At 42.7% G+C, this 25,115-nt stretch overlaps 1 protein-coding gene across 3 annotated transcripts in view; it reads right to left on the bottom strand.

The window, feature by feature from the left end:
* ARMH4 (armadillo like helical domain containing 4) overlaps positions 1–25,115 on the bottom strand; it is a 268,545-nt gene that overhangs the window by 176,919 nt on the left and 66,511 nt on the right. For 2 of the 3 annotated variants that reach the window (XM_073609399.1, XM_073609397.1), the window contains exons 3-4: positions 22,586–22,834; positions 16,055–16,243 (exon numbers count right to left, since the gene is read on the bottom strand). In XM_073609399.1, coding sequence (XP_073465500.1) covers positions 16,055–16,243; positions 22,586–22,834 — 438 coding nt within the window. The remainder of the gene's footprint in view (positions 1–16,054; positions 16,244–22,585; positions 22,835–25,115) is intronic. The other variant, XM_073609398.1, reaches the window with a different exon arrangement.

Raw genomic sequence — 25,115 nt, forward strand, 5'->3', positions numbered from 1 at the left:
TTGCCAAAAAACCTCTAAAAAAGCCAGACCAGTTCTGGAAAAGCATTCTTTAGACAGATGAAAATAAGAATAATCTGTACCAGAATGATGGGAAGGAAAAAAAGTGTGGAGAAGGCTTGGAACAGCTCATTATCCAAAGCACACAATGACATCTGTAAAACATGGTGCAGGCATGCATGGCTTCCAGTGGCACTGGGTCATTGGTGTTTATTGATGATGTGATAGAAGACAGAAGCAGCCAGTTGAATTCTGCAGTATTTAGAGATATACTGTCAGCCTAGATTCAGCTAAATGCAGCAAAGTTGATTGGACGGCGCTTCACAGTACAGATGGACAATGATCCAAAACACACTGCAAGAGCAACCCAGGAGCTTTTGAAGGAAAAGAAGTGGAATGTTCTGCAATGGCCGAGTCAATCACCTGGTCTCAACCCAATTAAGCATGCATTTCACTTGCTGAAGGCAAAACTAAAAGGCAGAAAGACCCACAAACAAGGAACAACTGAAGACAGCTGCAGTTTGAGCCTGGCAAAGCATCAGAAAGGAGGAAACCCAGTCTTTGGTAATGTCCATAGGTTCCAGATTTCAGGCAGTCATTGCCAGTAAAGGATTCTTAACAAAATATTAAAAATGAACATTTGATTTATGATTATATTAATTTGTCCAATTACATTTGAGCCCCTGAAAATGGGGGGTCTGTGTATAAAAATGGTTGCAGTTCCTAAAATTTGTACTTGATATTTATATTCAACCCCTTGAATTTAAGCTGAAAGTCTGCACTCCAAATTAATTTGTATTGTTTTGTTTTAATTTTATTCTGGTCACATACGGAGTCAAAAGTATAAAAATTGTGCCCAAATGTATATGGACCTAACTATATGTAGCCAGGCTGGTTTAAATATAGAATGACTACTGAATTTAAGCACCAAATGTTAGAGGAGAATGGAAGCCAGAGTGCAAAGGAGCATGAAAAAAAGACAGGGGATCAATGAGGCAGTGGAGCAGTTAGGAGAAGTAATGGCACTGTGACAACTGAGTGACAACATACCACTTGCCAGTTCTGCACGGTTGAAGGGAAGATGTAGCATGAAAGCCAGCAAACTGAATAAAGGCTGAATAAAAAGAAGAGTGCTGCCAATCATGAGAACAGTGCACATTCAATCAGAAAGTAAACTGAAGACATTCCTGCTAAAACTACACTGGTCCAAACAAATACTACAAATACTACTCTGACCGGGGTGTATGGGGTGTTCAGGGTGGGATAGCACCTCTGGTGTAAGGGCATGTCGTACCCTTCTTAGGGCAGCTCGTTCACCTTTGGTCCCCACTTGTCACTCCGCTCTCATCTGTGGCTCCTAGTAGCTGTAGCATGTGCGGTGGCCACATCCCAGGCAACAGCTTCGACCGGATGTATAGAATAATTCTGCGCTACCCTAAAAAGAGACACAGAAGCAGCCAACACGACCAACAAAGTATAAAATTGCAAAACAACAAAAAAGTGTGGCGCTGAACAATGTCACATATAACTGTAAACCAGTCAATAGGCAATAAAAAGAATCAATTGTATCTGCTTTGAGCAAGTAGTCTTTCATGTGGACATTAAAGATGCGTAGTCTATATGACAATATGTTATAAACAGAATATTGGAGGATTATATAGACATCTCGACTAAAAATCCGCTCACTACCACCAAGAGTTGAAGAGGCTTACCAGATGAGGTGGACCCAATGGAGCATACGCTGGATTGGGTCGGACAAGGCTTAGGTGGTGAGTGGCTGTGTATACTCCGAAAAGGATGCGGTCTCGCGGGTTTACTCTATTCCTCCAGATAATACCAGGAACTTGAGAGCTGTACGCAATCTCCCGGATGTGGGAGGTCATGTAAATCTTAAGGAAGTGGTGGGGTGTTCCGTAAGTAAGCCCCTCAAAGCAATATTCCACGGACCAGAAAATGATGTGGTGGGATAAGGAAAGAAAAAGAGGGCCACATAGTGTAAATCCAAAAAACAAAAAATATTTATTTGAAATAAAATAGATGTACACTCACATGTAGATCCAAAACATAAAACAGCGCTTTGAGAAAAAGTGGCGACAATGGGGTCCTGTCCGACGCGTTTCGTCCTCGACGTCTTTGAGCGGTAGTGAGCGGATTTTTAGTCGAGATGTCTATATAATCCTCCAATATTCTGTTTATAACATATTGTCATATAGACTACGCATCTTTAATGTCCACATGAGGACTACTTGCTCAAAGCAGATACAATTGATCCTTTTTATTGCCTATTGACTGGTTTACAGGTATATGTGACATTGTTCAGCGCCACACTTTTTAGTTGTTTAACAGCTTCGACCGGCTGGCCAAACCAGGTTGAGAGTAACCATGTCATTGACATACGGTGAGATAGGGACTTGTCTGTCCCAAGCATGTGAAGACAGACTGCGGCGGATTGTGCGGATGAGACCTACTAAAATTGGACCAACGGTCATGAAGGCGTTTTCTACAAGTGATGTGGTATGCCAAGAGCAGGGCTGGACAAGAAAGATACCCTGGTCAACTACTGCGCCCAGCCCATCTCCAACTGTCTCAACTTTTGTCCTGCCATTGGAGCAAGATGGAATCTGGGAAGAGAGAGTGAGGCTGACTATGCGCACCTATCCCTCACTTTAATCCAATTCATGTGCAAGTCTTGACATTCCCCCAACTCCCGTAACCTCAAAGTCCTGTAGCGATAGGCATAACGTCCAAGCAGCAGGTGTGGATTCACTGGGAGCGGTAGTAGTGGACCTGCACACAGGCGGCTCAGGTCTAATGGTCATCTACTTGCTGACTGAAGCAACAGCTGTATTCGGCTTCTACCTGAGTGACTGAGCAGCCCTCTTTAGGACCGCTCTGCTCACCTCCGTAGTAAGAGGAAGGGGCTAGAAAAGGTGCCCTAAACATTGTTTGCTTCACAGAACCCTGGCCAGCTTACCGCGGCAGGAGGGGATCAAATCTTATGCGGTCGAACAACAAAACTGCAAACAAAACGCAAGGTGATACCACTCACTATTGATTCTACTTGGTGACTTAAATGCGAGAGTGGGGTCTGATCACTCTGTTTGGGATGGGGTCATTGAAAAAAATGGAATTGGCAAATGTAACAGCAATGGCCTACTACTATTGAAGACATGTGCGGCTCATGATCTGATCATCACCAATACCATCTTCCGGCTGCCTACTCACAAAAAGACGTCCTGGATGCATACACACTACAAGCACTGGCATCTCATTGATTATGTCATTGTGGGGAGGAAAGACAGACAGGATGTAAGGGTAGCCAGGGCCATGCTGAGTGCTGACTGCTGGACTGACCAGACTCATCATCTCCAAATTAAGCCTTCACATCAAGCCAGGGGCGTCCACAGGGAAATAAAGATGTGATGAAAAAAATCAAGGTCAGTAAACTGAGCAACGCCAACACAGCAGCTTCACTAGCAGAAGATCTTGACAACCAACCCTCAAAGTTGCAATTAGATGAAAATGCTGAGAAGGACTGGGAATGCTTCTGGGATATTGTGCACTCTACTGCACTAAAGGTTCTTGACACTCACACAGGAAACAGCAGGATTGGTTTAATAAAAATGATGGAGATCAAGGGCCTACTTGCTGAAAATCACGCCTTCACCGTGCGCATCAACAGAGTCGTCAACAGCTAAGAAAAATGCCTTCAACAACACTCGCAGGATCGTACAAAGCAAGCTTCGCAAGACGCAGGACTCCAGGTTGAATGCCAAAGCAGATAAAATCCAGATGTTTGCTGATGGAAACAATGCCAAAAGGTTCTACGAAGCCCTCAGATCCCTGTATGGACCTCAACCCTCAGAAAGCTCCCCTCTACTGGATTATATGGTGCAACTCTCATTACTGAGAAGACTCTGATTCTACAGCGTTGGGCTTAGCACTTCCAATCTGTACTGAACTGCCCATCCTCCATCAATAACGAGGCGATTGACAGAATGCCCCAGGCGGATATCAATTACAGCCTGGACATCCCACCATCAGAGGTTGAAACCTTACAGGCCATCAGCCAGCTGTAAAGTGGCATGGCCCCAGGATCTGACACAATCCCAATGGAAATCTATAAGGCTTGTGGTGCAGTGCTTGTCGACAAACTCACTAAGCTGTTCCAGTCCTTATGGAATCAAGGATCCATTACCCAGGAACTAAAAGACGCATCAATTGTACACTTCTACAAGAGGAAAGGAAATCGACAAGTCTGCGATAATCATCGAGGAATATCACTGCTTTCCATCGCAGTTAAGAGCCTTGCACGAGTGTTGCTGAATCGCCTAATTGACCACCTGGAACAGAATCTACTACCCGAGACACAGTGCAGTTTCCAGCAAAGAGCGTGGCTCGGTGGACATGATCTTCGCAGCCTGGCAGCTCCAGGAGGAGTGTCAAGAGCAGAATCGTGAACTGTACACCACCTTCGTGGATCTCACCAAGACTTTTGACACTGTCAGTCGCGAAGGTCTGTGGCGCATCATGTCGAAGTTTGGGTGCCCTGACAGATTTAGCCTTATGGTACGTCAGTTCCACAACGGCATGCCGGCTTGCGTTCTGGATGACGGAGAAGCTTCCGAGGCCTTTCCTGTCACAAACGGCATCAAGCAAGGGTGCATGCTGGCACCGACCCTGTTCAGCATAATGTTTTCAGCCACCTTTCAGAACATTTCCTTGGAATTCAGCCTGAGATACAGGACTGGTGGGAAACTGTTCAACCTGCAAAGACTCCAGGCTGTCACCAAGACAAAGGAGACTGTGCTACAAGATTTCCTTTTTGCTGACGACTGTGCTCTGAATGTTGGATCAGAGCAGGAAATGCAAGCAAGCATGGACAAATTTGCAGCAGCATGCGACAACTTTGGCCTCCTCATCAATACAAAGAAAACCGAAGTGATGCACCAGCCACCTCCGAAAACCGAACACCAAGAGCCAACCATCACATTGAAGGGACAAAAGCTGTAAGCGGTGGAGCAATTTACATACCTTGGCAGTACCCTCTCCCGCTCAGTGACGATTGACATCGAGTTCAACTGCAGAATCGCCACGGCAAGCTCTGCATTCGGCAAACTGCCGACCAATGTGTGGGACCGCCATGGAATAAGCCTTGCTACAAAGCTTAAAGTCTACCGGGCAGTAGTGCCAACTACCCTGATGTATGCCAGCAAGACTTGGACTGTGTACAGGAGGCATGCTGGGCAACTGAATCACTTCCACACGACTTGCCTATGCAGACTTCTGAAGATCCGGTGGCAGGACAAGGTGCCAGACACCGAAGTCCTCTCCAGAGCAGGCCTGCTGTCAGTTCACATCCTGCTGATGAAAGCCCAGACCATGTTGCAAGGATGCCAGACCACCGCATCCCCAAACAGCTCCTTCCTCTATGGTGAGCTGTCTCAAGGAAAGCCATGGTGCAGGGGACAAAAAAAGTGATACAAAGACATGCTGAAAGCCACTCTCAAGTCCCTGGATATCGACACCACCTCCTGGGAAATCCTGGCACAAGACCGATCTACCTGGCGCATGCTGATTCACCAAGGCTGTGAGACAACTGAATCCAGAAGGACAACCATAGCACAAGAGAAGCGAGCACTCCGTAAAGCCAGAGCTGCAAATGCTGTAACAGTGGTGCCCACACATGTCTGCCTGGTATGTGGCAGAACATTCTGTGCCTGTATCAGTCTTAACAGCCACCTGCGGACACACCATGGACAGCCAACAACCTGTTGAATGTTAAGGTCCTCTTTGAAAACGACAGACAATCATCATCACTTAACTGACCATAGAAACAAGCAAGGCCCATATCACTGCTCCAGGCCCTGGATTCTGGGAGGCAATGCGCAGGCTATCAGTCAGGGGCAGTAGGTACTGCTCTGGCTGACATAGAACAAAGGGCCAGTGATCAATAGAAGGTGGTGTGTAGAGGACCATTGACAGGTGTAGATAAGATGGTGGTAAGATGGCACATCCTACAATCCTTCAGATTGTAAAAGAATGCAATGTGCAAGATCAGGAACACCCCGCTTCATAATTTAACAAAATTGGCTGGGCAACTTGTTGCCACTGAACAGATTTTTTTGTCAAAAGCCTGCCAGTTGGGCCCAGATAATCAGATCTCAGTAAACTGATGTGTTCAAAGCCCTGTGCCTATGACCCAGAATTTTGATCCTCCAGCACTACCAGTGTCCCATACAATGTATGGATGTGCCAGGCCTGACATACGAGACCAGATACCTGCTATTCTGCCCTGTGCATTTGCTTTCCCCTCTATATAAATGCCAATTCTTACCAATACCCTTCTCTTTAGAAGGACCCTGAATCTGATGGAAAACAGATTAGAAAAACGCAGACCAGTTTGATCTTTTGACATCTCTCTATTGCAAAAAAACACAAAGCTATGGTCCCACCAAAGCTATGTAAGTTAATGATGGCTACATTGTAATATATGGTAAATACCTTATAATTTCTGCCTATAGCATACTGGGGGCAACACTTGGCCCTTGCTGTGCAGCCCTCAAGTGCTCAGTAGTGAGAGATAGAACACCGATTTGCAAAGGAGCAGTAATGGCAGTTTAATGTAACAAGTCTCCAGTCCCCAACACCTGCAGCATTTCCCTAGTCTCTGACCTTCAATTTCTTCAGCATGTCTGCAGGCTCTGCCCATCTCTTCTAGCATGTCTGCAGGCTCTGGCCACCATCTCTTCTAGCATGTCTGCAGGCTCTGGCCACCATCTCTTCTAGCATGTCTGCGGGCTCTGGTCATCTCTTCTAGCATGTCTGCAGGCTCTGACCATTTTTTCTGGCATGTCTACAGGCTCTGACCATTTTTTCTAGCATGTCTGCAGGCTCTGACCATTTTTTCTAGCATGTCTGCAGGCTCTGACCATCTTTTCTAGCATGTCTGCAGGCTCTGATCATTTCTTCTAGCATGTCTGCAGGCTCTGATCATTTATACTAGCATGTCTGCAGGCTCTGACCATCTTTTCTAGCATGTATGCAGGCTCTGAATATCTCTTCTAGCATTCAAAAAACCACAATACACCCACGCTAGATATGATCATAAAATAGCACAAATAAAGAACACTTCTCCTGGTATAGAAAATGGTAACAATAAAACATAAGTGCAGCGCTTATATATTGCTAATAGTCCAAATAATTCAAACGAATACGATATCTTCTTATGTGTGAGAAAGTCCAACAAATGTAGGTCCACACAAAGAAGTGCTGGGAAGGATCCGTCACCAAAAGGAAAATTCACACTGACCCTTCACACTGATCCTTACCCCAACAGGTGGACCGCTTAGTCAAAAGCAGTCAAAAGCGCTTATGAGTGCTCCACTGCAGCTCTCCACACATGATGTCTGTGCGTGACAAAATGCGCCGAGGAGAAGTTTGGTCACGTGACGCTGTCACGCTCGATGGTCGGTCATCTTACCAGTTGGAAACCTTGCCTATGCCATTTGGATTAACATGCGCTTTTTACCATTATGTTTGTGAGAATTCTGGCTTTCCACTTGTGTTAAATATCCTTGTCAGTAATACTGCGCAATGAGGTTTCTTTTTGCCTGTTTTACCATCCTATGTTGTGAGAGCTTTTCTAAGAGAGATCATATTGGTTTTCAATCCATCTTACATCCTACATGTGTAAGGAGCTGCAGTGGAGAACTCATAAGCATGTCTGCACTCTCTGACCATCTCTGCTAGCATGTCTGCAGTCTCTCACCATCTCTGCTAGTATGTCTGCAGTCTCTGATGATCTATTCTAGTATGTCTGCACTCTCTGACCATCTCTGCTAGCATGTCTGCAGTCTATCACCATCTCTGCTAGTATGTCTGCAGTCTCTGATCATCTATTCTAGTATGTCTGCAGTGTCTGTCAGTCTTCTGTAGCATTACATATACGGAATATTGTGTGCATCCTTTTGGCGTTTTTTTAGGCAACTACTGAGGCCCCCACTTAAGTTGAAGACTAATGTTCCCAGAATAGCACAGATTATTCACATTGGACTACATTGCTGTCATGAGAGAAATATGAGGGGTTCTTTGCTGAATTCCTTCTGAAAATGCCAACTTCCTGGCTCGGTCACTGACCCTGCAGAAGAATGCAAATCAGAAAAATCTGAGAAAAGTTAAAAGTCCTGATCTCAGTACTTGTTCCATGTTTATAACTCAAAAGCAATAGGGTCAGGATGGCAGCCAGAGAACAAGCATTTTTAGAAGGATAGATCAACAATGGCAACCTCAATGCTTCTCTCATGACAATCTATGCTGGACAAATACCTTAGAACTTTTTTATTCCAAATATACTAGCTGCTCTGCAAGCTTTAACAATTTGAGTTATTCAACTATAACAAGTGTGCAGATGAGGAGTTGTGACTTCATTGTGGTTTCACTTGCTGGAGCAGTCATCTGAGATAGTCAGACAACTAGGATTTTCAGATGCGCTCAGAAATAGCATAAGAAACGGAAGACTGCGTAGTTTGGTCAATAAAGGATTTCTTTATAAACCAAATTAAATATGTGCCATGGCAAATAGCAAATGCCAAATTACAAAGCACAATGGAAAATGCAAAATTACAAAGCACAATACCTATGTAATCTTTACAAGTATGTATTGTATATTATTACATACAATACATACAATACATACAATACATTTACATTTACATATATGTGCTTTTGTTAAAACTTTTAGCGCTGACACTGCATTACAGTCTGCGTATATGTACTGATGAAGAGTATTGTTTGGGTCTGGCTACAAATGCAGTTAAGGTGGTTTGTAGCGCCATCTGCTGTATATGAAGCAGAAAACACTGCAGAGACTGGAGAAATTTGCAGGTTTAAATTCTGCAGATGTTTTACCTGTCCCTATGTTATGAAGAGTCCCTGATACTAAAATAACACTTAAAGTGGAACTTTATCCATAACAACTTGATAAAAATAATGTTCTCTAGCAAGAAACATACATTCCACATTAATAATTATGCTGCCAAAATTAGTGTGCGCTGTAAATTTCCTCCAGCATTACTCCTGGTTCTTTTTGCTGGAGGCTGCCTTTTTGCTGAAGCCCAGAACCCCTGAACAGCAGTAAATCTTTATGCTGTCAGTTGGCAAAAATAAACCTTACAGGGGTAATAACCCTCCCTTACGCTATTTAAAAATGGAAAAAAAAGTTTTGCCTTTAATTTTACTTTAAGTATACGTTGTGAAAAACCAGATCGGCTTCTGCTGTGAGCAATCACTGTAGAAGCGGCAAGCCCCCTGCAGGCGGAAGTGCAGGATCAAGTATATATATATATATTTTTTTTTTGTGCTAAAAACAAAAAAAGAACAATTTTGGAAAAAAAATCCCCAATTTCTGCTATATTACATATCAAAAACAAAAAAAATTTAAAAAAAAAAAATCTAATTTCTTCATAAATTTAGGCCAATATGTATGCTGCTACATATTTTTGGTAAAAAAAATCCCAATAAGCATATATTGACTGGATTGCACAAATGTTATAGCATCTACAAACTATAGGATATTTTTTTTTTTTTTTTACTAGTAATGGCGGCGATCAGCAACTTATTTGCGGATATTCGGACACTGACACTTTTTGGGGACCAGTGACACTAATACAACGATCAGTGCTAAAAAATATGCACTGATACTGTACTAATAACACTGGCTGGGAAGGGGTTAACATCAAAGACGATCAAAGGGTTAGCTGTGTGCCTAACCAGTGTTTTACTACACTGTGGGAGGTGCTTTTACTAAGGGAAGAAATGGATCTCAGTCTCTGCTTTGCAGTAACACAGGATACATGCCTTTCCTCCTGTCAGAACAGCAATCTGCCTTGTTTACATAGGCAGACCATTGTTCTGCCTCTCTGCAGGATGATCGCCAAGTCCCGGAGGAAATTGAGTCCGCAGTGCCCGGAAATGTCAGATCACATATACATATATATATATATATATATATATATATATATATATATATATATATATATATATATATATATATATATCAATCAATGTAAGGTAGTGAGTGTACAGCTTGTATAACAGTTTAAATTTGCTGTCCCCTCAAAATAACTCAACACACAGCTATTAATGTCTAAACCGCTGGCAACAAACGTGAGTACACCCCTAAGTGAATATGTCCAAATTGGGCCCAATTAGCCATTTTTCCTCCCCAGTGTCATGTGACTCATTAGTGTTATAAGGTCTCAGGTACGAATGGGGAGCAGGTGTGTTAAATTTGGTGTTATCGCTCTCACTCTCTCATACTGGTCACTGGAAGTTCAAAATGGCATCTCATGGCAAAGAACTCTCTGAGGATCTTAAAAAAAGGAATTGTTGCTCTACATAAAGATGGCCTAGGCTATAAGAAGATTCCCCAGACCCTGAAACTGAGCTGCAGCACGGTGGCCAAGACCATACAGCGGTTTAACAGGACAGGTTCCACTCAGAACAGGCCTTGTCATGGTCGACCACTGAAGTTGAGTGCACGTGCTCAGCGTCATATCCAGAGGTTGTCTTTGGGAAATAGACAAATGAGTGCTGCCAGCATTGCTGCAGAGATTGAAGGGTTGGGGGGGTCAGCCTGTCAGTGTCCAGACCATATGCTGCACACTGCATTAAACTGGTCTGCATGGCTGTCATCCCAGAAGGAAGCCTCTTCTAAAGATGATGGACAAGAAAGCCCGCAAACAGTTTGCGGAAGACAAGCAGACTAGGTACATGGATTACTGGAACCATGTCCTGTGGTCTGATGAGACCAAGATAAACTTATTTGGTTCAGATGGTGTCAAGCACGTGTGGCGCCAACCAGGTGAGGAGTACAAAGAAAAATGTGTCTTGTCTACAGTCAAGCATAGTGGTGGGAGTGTCATGGTCTGGGGCTGCAAGAGTGCTGCTGGCACTGGGGAGCTACACCATGAATGCCAACATGTATTGTGAACACAAGCAGAGCATGATCCCCTCCCTTCGGAGACTGGGCCGCAGGGCAGTATTCCAACATAATGACCTCAAAAGTGACCACTGCCTTACTAAAGAAGCTGAGGGTAAAGAGAGGGTAAAGGTTATGGACTGGCCAAGCATGTCTCCAGACCTAAACCCTATTGAGCATCTGTGGGGCATCCTCAAACAGAAGGTAGAGGAGCGCAAGGTCTCTAACATCCACCAGCTCCGTGATGTGGTCATGGAAGAGTGGAAGAGGACTCCAGTGGTAACCTGTGAAGCTCCGGTGAACTTCATGCCCAAGAGGGTTAAGGCAGTGCTGGAAAAAAATGGTGGCCACATAAAATATTGACACTTTGGGCCCAATTTGGACATTTTAACTTAGGGGTGTACTCACTTTTGTTGCCAGTGGTTTATAACCCAAATTAGTGGATATTATTTGGTCTTTGTGAAAGTTATAGAGTCTACAAGCTGTGGTGCAAATCATAAAACATTGACCACACCTGATGTACTGGTGGCCTATCTCATTTCTTGCGACCCGAACAAGCCAGAAAAGTACAAATACCCCCCAAATGACTGCTATTTAATTTTTTTCCCACAATTTGCAAAATGAAGATTTTTTTTTTTCCACAAAATTGTCATTGTAATAGGTTATTTCTCTCACATGGCATGTGTATACTACAAATGACACCCCAAAATACATTCTGCTACTCCTCCTGAGTATTACGATACCACATGTGTGGGACTTTTTCACAGCCTAGCCACATAGAGAGGCCCAACATGCAGGGAGCACCATCAGGTGTTCTAGGAGCATAAATTACACATCCAACTTGTTGACTACCTATTACACTTTTGAAGGCCCTGGAGCACCAGGACAATGACACGTGACACTGATGTGGCACTGATGACAGATGGCACTGATGGCACGTGACACTGATGACAGATGGCACTGTTACGTGGCACATGACACTAACATGTGGCACTGATGACACGTGGCACTGATGACAGATGGCACTAATATGTCGCACTGATGACACGTGACACTGATGTGGCACTGATGACAGATGGCACTAATACGTGGCACTGATGACAGATGGCACTAATGACACTGATGTGGCACTGGGGACAGATGGCACTGACAGGTACTGTGGGCACTGTATTTTTTTTTTTTTTTTTACACTGACGCTGCAGCCGGTCGCTCTCCCTCCTCATACGCTGTCTCTGTGTGAGGAGGGAGAGCCAGCAATGAGAGATGATCTCATATGTTTACATATGAGATCATCTCTCATTGGACACTCAGATCGAGTGCTAAATGGCCGCTGTGATTGGTCATTTAGCACGATCTGTGATTGGCTGTGTCCAAGGGACATGGCCAATACAGAATTTCCTCAATGCGCGCGCGCATCGCGGAAGTAAACAGGGGGACGTCCAAGGATGCCCTCCCGGCAATTGGAGTTCCGCGCTGTAGCCGTCTTTCGGCTATAGCGCGGATGCCTAGTGGTTAAAGGAACGGAATCTTTATTTTATTTTTTTGGTTAACAAACACTTTAAGTGGTTTAAGCAGAACTACAGAAAAGTCTCACTTTCAAAAAACTGAAAAAGCAGGCTCTTTATTGCAGAAGAGACATACGATGTATCCTCTGCAATAAAAGAACCCTACCTGCCTCCTCATAGCTCGGTGTCTGTATGCCGGGACCACAGCCATCCTGTGCATATGCAGAAGTGATATCATCCCATGCTGCATCTTTGGTGTGCTTTCAGAAATTGCAGCATAAACATTTAACCTAATAAAAGTCTATAGGACTGCAGCGAAAATGAACAAAAACCACAGATACACCTAAGCTGCGGCTAAACCACATTGCACCAGTGTGAACCCGGTCTAGAAAAAGGTAAGAAATATTTTTAAGTAAGCTGTGTAAAGTGGAACACAAACATACAGTGTGGTTCTCTCAAATTTGACTGCAAAAGTGAAAAAACGCTTTGAAGTTTAACTAAAAACTAGTTAAAATAATACCTATAAATACCTATACTACCTATACTTATAAATAACTAATACCTATAAATCTAGTTGTATTCATAAGTACAAGTATTTTAAGTACCTGAATAATGCTTGGCATTCTGTCATCCTCTATACCCCTGGTGCCCTATATACACCTATAGATGTAAGTTTAGCTTAAAACAGTATTAAACCAAAAATGTAATATATTGCAGCTTATCAAGCTTTCACCGGCCTGATCTCCAGGCAACCAGCTAATCTCACAGAATAAACATTTATTTAATATAAAGGATCTGTTTGACCTGCCAAAGGGCTTGCCTGTCTGTGCAGTCCTGAGATTTACACATCTCTGCTGCCCCCCACAAACCTGTCTGGTGGGGCAGCAGTGTTAATTTCGTCAATGAAAATTATTTTCGTAATAATTTTCGTCAGCTGCGTTTTTTAAGTGAAGAAAGCAAAATGAAAATGACTCAATTGACGAAAACTATGACGAAAATCAATTCCGATTTTTGTCAACGAACGACAAACCAAACGAAAATGTGAGCAAGGGACGTCTTACTTTATACATTGGCTAAATCTGTTTCTGAGCAGTTTGTTTAAACCTTAATATCATAAACAATAACGTTATTCTTTTTTTTTTACTCCAGGAGTATATAAATGAGTTGTTGAGACTGTGGAAATTAAAGATTAATTCCTTGATTAATCGATTAATTTTTTTGATCAATCAAAATTCTTTTGATCGGTACTCACCTCTCCGCCGGTTTTCCGGGTCTTCAAGGAGTTCCGTCGGAGATCCGGTGACGTCACGGACATCGACGTCACCGGACTCCTCCCACTTCCCCAAGTGCCTCCGTCTGCTAACGAAGGGAAGGGGGAGGAGTCTGGTGACGTTGAAGTTCTGATTGAACGTAACGCGTACGGGGGAGGAGCTACGCATGACGTCACCCGCTGCTGCCCTACGGAACTAACACGATTGTCGGCTTTACATGCTGTGTTTTTAACATCCTTAGGTGAGTAGTTTGTGTTTGAACACAAAAATTAAATCTTATACTTAAGCGGTGAGCACTTAGATCTTTTCTTTCTACCCATGACCTGGCGTCCTTGCTGGGATCTAAGGAGACGTGAGAGAAGTTTATGGTCCGTGTTAACCCTTTTGATACCCGCTTGCATGACCACCTGTTTGCACAGGGGTCCATGCCATAAGGTGAGAGTGATTAGTTAGACGGAGGTGGAGGGATTGTCACGCTACTGTGGAAAGAAAAGAAGAAGACCTAATTTTTCATTAAGGCGGGTTCCAGGCTAAAATGCAACTAGGTCTTGAAGAATAGAGGAACTCCTTGTTTTTGGATACCATTTTTACTTTTTAATCGTTTTGTACGTTCTTTTCCAGCTTGACTTCCGTCCTACCTCCCCGTGGCGAGGTATGTTATTTCCGTGTTTGCATCCGCCCCTCCTCCTTCCCCCCTGTTGCCTCCTAGGACCTGTGCATGTCCCAGAAGACAACGGGACCATTCGGAAAATGCAGCACAACTCGCGCATGCGCAGTAGGAAAACAGCTGTTAAGCCATAACCTGTAAAGAAGACACCTGGGAGCCAGAAATCTTGCTAATTGATAGGGGATCAAATACTTAACACTTGTTAAAATGCAAATCAATTTAAAACTTTTTTGAAATGTGTTTTTCTGGATATTTTTGTTGTTATTCTGTCTCTCACTGTTAAAATAAACCTACCATTAAAATTATAGACTGATCATTTCTTTGTCAGTGGGAAAATGTACAAAATCAACAGGGGATCAAATACTTTTTTCCCTCATTGTATAGACAAAGTTGCATAAATTCTAGTATATATACACATACATACACACGCCATAGTTTGTAGAAACTGTACCGCTCACACAAACCAATTAATATACACTGACTGGGATTTTCTTTTACCAAAGACATGTAGCAGAATACTTTTTGGCCTGAATTTATAAAGGAATTTGATTTTTTTTAAATGTTTTTATTGGATATATTTTTGTAATTTTCAGTCTTTGTTCGTAATTGCAGTAAATAAAAAACCTGCGTGATGATCAAATACCACCAAAAGAAAGCTCTATTTGTGTGGAAAAAAAAAAAATGAAATGTAATTTATGTTCAGTGCCGCATTACTGTGCAATTGCCAGTTAAAGTAGCGCAGTGCTGAAAGCGAAAAATGCTCTGGTCAGGAAGGAGCTAACATCTTCCAGAGGTTCTTCCTGAAGTTTTCTTATACCTCTCAGGTACTCTGTTGGTGTAATTTCTGAGGTCGCCTTTAGGAAGGGTTCCTACTTTCCCTGTCATTAGTACTTTTATAGGTAATGCAACAGGAGGAGCTTGGAAATAGAAAAAAAAAAAACACGAAGGCCCAAAATTCCCAGGTGGGCAGGAATAAAGTTGGGAATTATTGAAGGAGATCTCACTTTTGGAGTATTCAATACACATATAAGGGAATGACTCAATTAGGAATTCTGCAGCACAGAGCACCCTAAATTTAGGTTGTTCAGGGCACTGTACAGCAGACTCAGACCCTTACACCCCCACCCCTTCCCACACCAACAACTTCACCTTAGGGCTCTTGAGGAAGTTGTCCATTTTTCACACACACGTAAGTTCTTTGATATTTGGGTCCACCAGCAGAAAAGCATGCCTTTCCTTCTGTTCCTGCTAATTCCTTTAATGGGTATGGAGTCTGTAATATCTTCAAGAAAATAGGAAAACCCTACCTGTTGGATGAGACCCTTCCATGTCCACTAAACGAATGTTTAGGACCCTTGAGAGCAGTTCTAAATGGGATACGAGAGGCTTAAGCACTGGACTTTCATAAAAAAGCAGGGAAGATGTAACACTTCCTGCTGCTCTCAACCCAAAACAACCAATCGGCAAGGTAGTTGCACTGCTAATAAATCCTACCCAAATGGAAATTTATCATTTTTGAAAAATCTCTCCAACAGTTATGATCGACAGTTATGTATCACAAAAAAAGTTAGGGTTCTACAAATAAATAATAATGTGTATATTCCAAGTTCAGAAGAAAAGACTCCACCCTTACCATCTGATTCCAGCCTATCTGACCCAAAGGCTGGTGTTGCTGTGATTCTTCTTGCTGGGGGAGCCATCACACTGACTTGGGGGACAGATGTGGCCACTGTAACAGTGGTGGATTCAGTCTCTGCTGGTGCTTTAAGTACAACTGAAGATACTGAACCAGCCAAATCATCTTCATCCTTAGCGAGTGAACCTAAAATAATGACATATGACTGAGTTAATTAGTGTCCATTTATGTATCTAACTAGGTCAATCCTGAATAATACATAATATAAAATACAGTGCCTTGAAAAAGTATTCATACCCTTTGAAATGTTCCACATTTTGATCACGTTACAACCAAAAATATAAATGTATTTTATTGGCATTTTATGTGATAGACCAACACAAAGTGGCACACAATTGTGAAGTGGAAGAAAAATGATAAATGGTTTTCAACATTTCTTACAAATAATATCTGAAAAGTGTGGGGTGCATTTGTATTCAGCCCCCTGAGTCAATACTTTGTAGAACCACCTTTCGCTGCAATTACAGCTGCAAGACTTTTTGGGGATGTCTCTACCAGCTTTGCATCTCTAGAGTGACATTTTTGCCCTTTCTTTTTTGCAAAATAGCTCAAGCTCTGTCAGATTTGATGGAGAGCTTCTGTGATCAGCAATTTTCAATTCTTGCCACAGATTCTCTATTGGACTTAGGTCTGGACTTTGACTGGGCCATTCTAATACATGAATATGCTTTGATCTAAACCGTTCTATCGTAGCTCTGGCTGTTTAGGGTCGTTGTCCTGCTGGAAGGTGAACCTCCGCCCCAGTCACAAGTCTTTTGCAGACTCTAACAGGTTTTCTTCTAAGATTGCCCTGTATTTGATGCTGCCACCACCATGTTTCACGGTGGGGATCATGTGTTCAAAGGGATGTGCAGTGTTAGTTTTCCGCCACACATAGTGCCTTGCTTTTAGGGCAAAAAATTTAAATTTTTGTTCTCATCTGACCAGAGCACCTTCTTCAACATGCTTACCGTATCCCCCACATTGGTTCTTGAAAACTGCAAACAGGACTTCTTATGACTTTCTTTCAATAATGACTTTCTTCTTGCCACTCTTCTATAAAGGTCAGATTTGTGGAGTGCACTACTAATAGTTGTCCTGTGGACAGATTCTCCCACCTGAGCTGTGGATCTCTGCAGCTCCTCCAGAGTTACCATGGGTCTCCTGGCTGCTTTTCGGATCAATGCTCTCCTTGACTGACTTTTCAATTTAGGTGGACAGCCATGTCTAGGTCTAGGGAGGAGTGACGTGCTGACGTCGCCGCGATACACACAAGTCCCGGAACCACGAGTTGCTATCGAGAGCCGGCCGGCTTGGTGTTTTATACTGCATGTTATGCTTTTTACAAATGTAAGTGCAATACTTCTTAATTAAATAAATATCTAATGGTTTTACGCTATGGAAGCTTTTTATTACTCTCTTTTGGGAAACATCTGGTAAAACATACCTGTAAGTGTTGTAACTCCTGTGAAGAAAAGGCCCGGGCTGGGTATCAAGCCACATGCATGTGTGATCTCCTATAACTAAGAGATCAACAAGAGTCGGTAAGCGGCAGTGTGTGTGGAGGTGGAAGGCAGACCTTTTCTCTCATCACCATTCTCGGGTGTATTGTGTGTTTCATTCACAGTGGAGATCAACTAGCAATTTGAATGGACTATTTATTATGTACAATTTGATTAATTTTATTTTTTCACTACAATAAGGTTGAAGTATCTTATTTCTCAGCACGGACTCACTTGATAGCGCGACTTGATTTTGGGAAATGTCTAGGTTTGCAGTTGTGCCATTTTTGGCTGATGGATTGAACACTGCTTCTTGAGATGTTCAAAGCTTGGAATATTTTTTATAACCTAACCCTGCTTTAAACTTCTCCACAACTTTATCCCTGGCCTTCATGATTCTGTTTGTTCACTAAGGTTCTCTAACAAACCTCTGAGGGCTTCGAAGAACAGCTGTATTTATACCGAGATTAAATTACACACAGGTGGACTCTATTTACTAATTAGGTGACCTCTGAAGGCAATTGGTTCCACTAGATTTTAGTTAAGGGTATCAGCGAAAATGGGGCTGAATACAAATGCACGCCGCACTTTTCAGATATTTATATGTAAAAAAAAATTTGAAAACCATTTATAATTTTCCGTCCACTTCACAATTATGTGCCACTTTGTGTTGGTCTATCATATAAAATCCCAATAAAATACATTTACGTTTTTGGTTGTAACAAGACAAAATGTGGAAAATTTCAAGGGGTATAAATACTTTTTCAAGGCACTGCATGTAATACATATGTTATAATAGCACATGTAATATGTTAATCTGGCGTGCTTTCTGTATTTGTTTATGAAAATTGTTTTAGAATTGTGAGCCTTATTTTGTTTTAGGCTGGCAATTTAGGTTTCATTCACACCCATGCATGCACATTGCAATGCACACGTGTAGGAGTGAATGGGTTCTTATAGTATCACTTTAAAAACAACTCAACTATAGCACACACATATGAACCAGCAGTGGCATTTTGAATGGCATATCCAGTGTATGGAACATGCCCTGGGCGTCACTTGAAGGGAGAGGCATCCTGCCGTGGAGCCAGAGGAGCACTTGGGTGTGCTGTAGCACCCTAAAAAATTCTGCTAGCACCTCCAAGCAGCTTAAAGCAATCTTATTTTAAAAGGCAGATTCCCTAGGGTTGCCCATTTAATGCCAATGCCGGCTCATCCACACCATGGAAGTACATGATGCTGAGTAAATGCAGGAACATCCAGGGCAGCCCCCAGCGTTCAGAAGAGGATAGAAGTCCACCTCTGTCCAGGACTGTTCTGCCTCCCCTCCTCTGCTATACTAATTGTAAGGTGGGACACTGTTGTGATGGGGGCTCTGATGTGAAGGGGACTCTGAAGACTCTGATGTGATGACTGCAGCGATAGACACTCACAGCAATGCAGCAGGAGTGTTGCTAGGGCACACGGCTGATGCCTGGAGCAACTGCAGGGAGAGGTGCATTAGACTGCACTTACAGCATGCTGGGTTAATAAATCAACCATTTTTGCACTGATATTATGGTAAAATGAACAAAAATATGGGTGTCAGGTGTTAGGACAGGGGTGCAATTTCAGTGCTTGCCATAGATGCTATATCCATAGATACATCACTGTGAAACAGCCACACAGGAAATAATGGTATTTCTACTAGAAAAGCATTTTCTTACTGTAAAATTCATGTGTTTTCTGCAGAAAAATAGACAAATGTGAATAGCCTCCTAAAAAATATAGAAACAAAGAACCATGTTCTAGGGCTACAATTTGAAGTGGTTCCAAAGGCAGAAGTTTTTTGTTTTTTTTTTACCTTAACCCCTTTGCATCTAATGCCGTGTACACACGGGCAGACTTTTCAGCATCAAAGGTCCGACGGTCTTTCCGACGGTCTTTCCGACGGACTTTCGAACGAACGGATTTGCCTACACACGATCACACCAAAGTCTGATGGATTCATATGTGATGACGTACGACCGGACTAAGAAAGTCGATAGCCAGTAGCCAATAGCTGCCCTAGCGTCGGTTTTCGGCGGTTCGGACTAGCGTACAGACAAACGGATTTTTAGACCGGACTCGAGTCCGTCGGAAAGATTTGAAACATGCTTCAAATCTAAAGTCTGATTTTCGCCCGAAAAAGTCCGCTGCGGGTCCGATGAAGCCCACACATGGTCGGATTGTCCGACGGATTCGTCCCGTCGGACCAGTCCGGTCAAAAAGTCCGCCCGTGTGTACACAACATAAGGGTAAAACAAATCTTAATGCCTAAGGCTAATTTTTCAACTTTGCCTTGTGTTAGAAAAAAACGTACATATCATAACTACTTTGAGCATCCAGGTGGATTAAAAACTATCCCAATGAAAAAATATATATTTTTTTTTAATTTATCTGTATATTTCTTGCTACTACCATAACCTGCCACCAAAGAACAACCAACAATAAATTCTCCTGCTCCCAATGATCGCAGTGATACCACATATGTGTATGTTGTTGTTTGTACCCGTTTATGCCTAAGCCAAATTTTGTGACTTTGATATTTGTTAGTAAAGCCTTACATATCATCACAACTACTTTGTGCATCCAGGTGGATTATACCTTGTTTTTCCAGGACAAATTGGGCTTTCATTTGGTGGTAAATGGTAATGGAGATCTCCTGCTTTTCTTTTTATATTATCAAAGAATAACTGGCCCAAAATAGTAAAAAAAAAAAAAAAAATATTTCAAATTCAGTTGTATATTTCTTGGTACTACTATAACCTATTCCCAAAGAACAATCCAAAATAAATTCTCCTGCTCATGACGATCGCAGCAATACCACATATGTGTATGCTAGGTGTTGTATGTACTCGTAGTACAGGCCAGAACAATAGTGCGCAGATTGCGTTTACTTTTTTTTTTCATCCTACCTAAAAACACACCCGACTACTAATTGACAATGATACTAATTTAAAAAAAAATAAATAAAAAATCCAGCCCAAAAAATACAGACTCTGACCCAAACGCTAACTTACATACTGACCTAGATCAAACCTTAATCTTGTAATTTTTTTTTTATTATTTTTTCTACACAAACTTTTTTTTTTTCTCTTTCTCTAAGGACAATGTAAGGACATACAATGTATCCAGGGGTGTTGCTAGGTGGGAAAAAGACCAGGGGCTTCAGCCCAAAGGTAAATTTGATAAACCTTGGGACACCCACGGTCCGCATTAGAAAAGGGTCCTGTGAGTCTTTAGCTCCATTTCAGGTGCGAATTCAGGCAAAAATTTGAATCCCATTCACACCTGAATTGGTGAACAGAGATGCACCGGACCCCTGCTATGACCCGCGGTCGCATCAGTGTGAACCCAGCCTTACTTGTAAAAAATGTTAAAAACCATTTATAATTTTCCTTCCACGTTATAATTATTTGCTACTTTGTGTTGGTCTATCACATAAAATCCCAATAAAATACATTTACGTTTTTGGTTGTAACATGACAAAATGTGGAAAATTTTAAGTGGTGTAACTAATCTTCAGATATAAAAGATTTTTAAGCGTGTGCAAAAACCACAAAAAAAAAACAAAAAAATACAGTGAAAGAATTGACCTAAAAAAAAATTCTTACCCCCAAAAAAGGCATCAATAATGTGTTAAAAACTTGAGTACAAACTACACGATAAAAATAAAGAATCTGTCTCTGATGTGTGAATTTAGGCTAAACCTTAGGTAGGAACATTGATAAAGAGAGCCCATAGGAGATCTCAGCTGTAGTACCTGTGTGTGTGCTGGGACGATGCTGTGCGCCCACGCATGATCAGACAGCAGCCAGTATGGGAGAGCTTCCCACCAGTCTACACAGAGCGAGAGCGGGGATCTCCCAGCCAGCACGGCTGCAGTGTCACGCCCGCCTTCTGGACCCGGTGTTCTGAACACTGACTCCTATGTCCCAAGTCCCAGCATTGGACCAGTGTGACATCATCATAGGAGCTGGGTCCAGGAGGCCGGACTTTGTATTTCACTCGGCTGCGCCGGGTAAGCGGGTGATCGATCCCAGCTTTCTGTGTAAACCCTTGGGACTAATAATTCTCATTATGAATGCCCAGACCAGGGGCTTTTCGGGGGCCCACACAGGGCTATAGTCCCAGTCAGCCCCCCCCCTCTCATGACGCCACTAAATGCATCTCTCTCATCTATTCACAAATAGAAAACAAGAAAACACAGGGGGCGGGCTTCATAGTGACTGATTACTGTGATAGCTAATCAGAGGCTATCACAGCGATCAGGTGACTCGGACTCTGATGTTCCGATCGTTAAAACGAGGCCCGGGGCTCTCAGTGAGCACAAAGACAGATTCACAAATATGTGGCCCCACGGAAAAAAAGCCCAGTCCAGTGGGGCCGCATGTTTGCATTACGTCGGCACCAAGGGGTTAATGCATTCTATGCATCAAGATAAAAAAACGTCCTAAATGCAGCAGCGCCCCTCAGCCCCCCTAATACTTATCTGTGCCCCATCTTCCTCCAAAGATGTGCATGAGAGCCTCCACTGTACAGGAACTCTCCCTCCTCATTGGCTGAGACAGCAGCCGGCGCCATTGGCTCCCACTGCTGGCAAAGACAGTGAGCCAACGAGGAGAGAGAGGGGGCTGCTTGCTGTATGGGGCACCCAACAGGAGGGAGGGGTCAGGAGCACTGGCGAGGGACCCGAGGAGAGGAGGATCGGGACTGCCCTGTGCAAAACCACTGCACAGGGCAGGAAAGTATAACATGTTTGTTATATTTAAAAGAAAAAAAAAATAAACAAGACCTTAATATCACTTTAAGGCTACTGAAATCCTTATCTCCTTGTAATGGTGCAAACGAATATGCTTTGCAGGACCGGACAATCTAAACCTGTCTGTCTATCCAACAGTAAAAGAAAGACATAAAACCGTCAGAGCCAGAAGATAGATGGACAGGTGGATAAAATAAACATTACCATCGAGTGTACTTTCAGTGCTAGGCATTTCAATGGGTAAGGCCTGAGTCGTAGTGGGAGATTCGGTAGCAGACTCATTGCGGGTTATCACCACCTGTGGAGCTGTACTTTCCTTCACCGTCTCTTCTGCTTTATCAATCATGCCAGGCTCCCTGGTGGTTTCTTGACTTGAAACATCCATAGTGATAGCAGGTGCCACGGTGACATTTGTGTTCTCACTTATGTCCAAGTCTGGCTGCTTGACATCTGCTGAACAAAACATAAACCACTGACTGCAGCAAACAAAAATGAATAAAAAAAAAAAAAAAAAAAAAACAGTTTTTGAGGCATACTGAATTTTCAGCAGAAACTTTCATTTAGTCTGATTGCCCTATATTGATTAAAGTGAAGTTTAATTATTTGCTACAGGCTACAGCACTTCACCACTGCTCTATGCATTGCATTATTAAATAAGTTATTCTCTATAAAGATCTACAGCAGGCATTGCCATCCTTTAAAGCAGTATTAAACCCATAACCAAAAATTATATTGCAGCTTCACCGAGTGCATTCCAAGGGGTAATAAATATAGAAGAACAAAGGTTAAACCTGGGTGGCTGAAACAAAACCTAAAATGTCATATGAAGGACAAAAAAAATGGCCTTTGAAATGTACAAAGCGGAGGTGTCATTGTCAGCATTCCAACAATAAAAGGTATGCAATGTGAGGTGTAAGAATGCAATGAGGTTGGCTAAAAAAGACTATAAGAGACACACACAGTGGAGGAGAGTAAAAATAATCCCAAGAAATGTTTTAAATATATTAACAGTAAAAAGGCGAGGACGGAACACAACACATAGGCCCCATAAAGGACAAGGAAGGGAAGATTGTTACAGATGACAAGGAGAAGGCAGCTGTGCTAAATGCTTTTTTATCCTCAGTCTTCACACAGGAAAAGGATGGGTATACCGACTGTGACGGGAGTCACTTTTAGCGGGGGGCCCGTGGAACCCAGAATCCCTTGGGGAGGTTGAAAAACCCTTGTTTCAGCTCCCCATGCACCTCCTATGGCTAAGTCTTGGGTCTCCCACAGCAGCCTGTTGTAAAGAGGACGGAGGCAGCCTGTGCAGAGTGTGAGGTGTGCCAAGGAGAAAGGCTCTGGGGATCGGGTCATGATCGGGAGTTGGGGTACACTCGCTCCACGTGTCTCGCAGCAGCCAGCTCAACGCGGCGACGCCCATGGCTCCTTCGGGTGCTTCAACACCCCTAATTTCAACACCCCTAAATATCAGCACTGTCAGTCTTGGGGGAGGGGGGTAGTGTTAAATGTATAAGCAGATTTAGATACACTAAAAAAACGTAAGCCAAATTCCAACTCACACTTTATAAGAAGTTACAGCAAACACTTTTTTTCCCCTTTTGGGATAAAGGCTTTGCATTAAAAAAAGCTGATCATTTTAATCACCCCTGCCAATGTTTAAAAAAATTGTAAATTGTAATTGTCTGCTGTACCATGCACTTGTATGAAAAAGTACCTGGTGATCTTACCAGTCCCTCTGCTTTCCTATTAAAAACTGACCACACTAGGCAGAGCACATTGTGGCTAGGTCTCTAACTGCACTCAGAAATCAGCCTGCTCTCCTCCAATGATCAGATGCCTATTCACATGCCTCTCCCCCGCACAGCCAGGGAAGATGCGAAGATTAGTGTACTGCTGTTTCTCCTCCTCCAGCTCTTTGAGGTCCTTATGCAGCTGAAAACAGAGGTGATCATTTATTAAAAAAGGGAAGAGTATTTATATATATATTTTTAATGTATACATAGAAGTTTTTCTTTCCCTTTCTACTTTAAACTGAATGTGTTGTTTTACAAGTTGAGGGTTCACATATACTTTAAAGTGAAGTAAAGCAAAGTCTGATCATTGGAGGAAAGCAGGCCGAGTTCCCACCAGAGCTAGAAAACTGACCACGGTGTGTTCTCCTGATTAGTGTGGTCAGTTGTAATAGGGCAAAACGAAAGGACTGGCAGGAAAACCAGGAATTTCACACAAAAGAAGCAATACAAGAACAGGATACTTTTATTTACAAGTACATGGTACAGCAGGAACATATCAGGAATATGAAATCTTGGGTTTACATATTCTTTAAGTGGTTTCCATGTAAACTGATACATTCTGTTGGAGAGCTTGTGCTTCTGAAATTGCACCACTCGCTATCCAGAGCTTTCATATCACATGCCTGACTGATGTTACCTTCTGGTAAGTGTATTTAATCTTCTCTCCATGGTGGTGGATGCACACACGGTGACTCCTTTAGTTCTACACTCCTGGATTTCTTCCCATCAATACATACAAATGAATTAATGTTTTAATCACCAATGGGACGATACTACCAATGTTGAGTTACAATTTGCACTGATGTGATAACATTATGGACACTTTCAACACCAGTGAATGCAGGGTGCTGCGAAGACAGGCCCAAGAGCAGTGATGGTGAACTTATGGCACACATGCCACGGCTGGCAAGCCGAGCCCTTTCGGTGGGCACACCAGG

The sequence above is a fragment of the Aquarana catesbeiana genome, linkage group LG13 (assembly GCF_042186555.1).
Source record: "Aquarana catesbeiana isolate 2022-GZ linkage group LG13, ASM4218655v1, whole genome shotgun sequence".
NCBI lineage: Eukaryota > Metazoa > Chordata > Amphibia > Anura > Ranidae > Aquarana > Aquarana catesbeiana.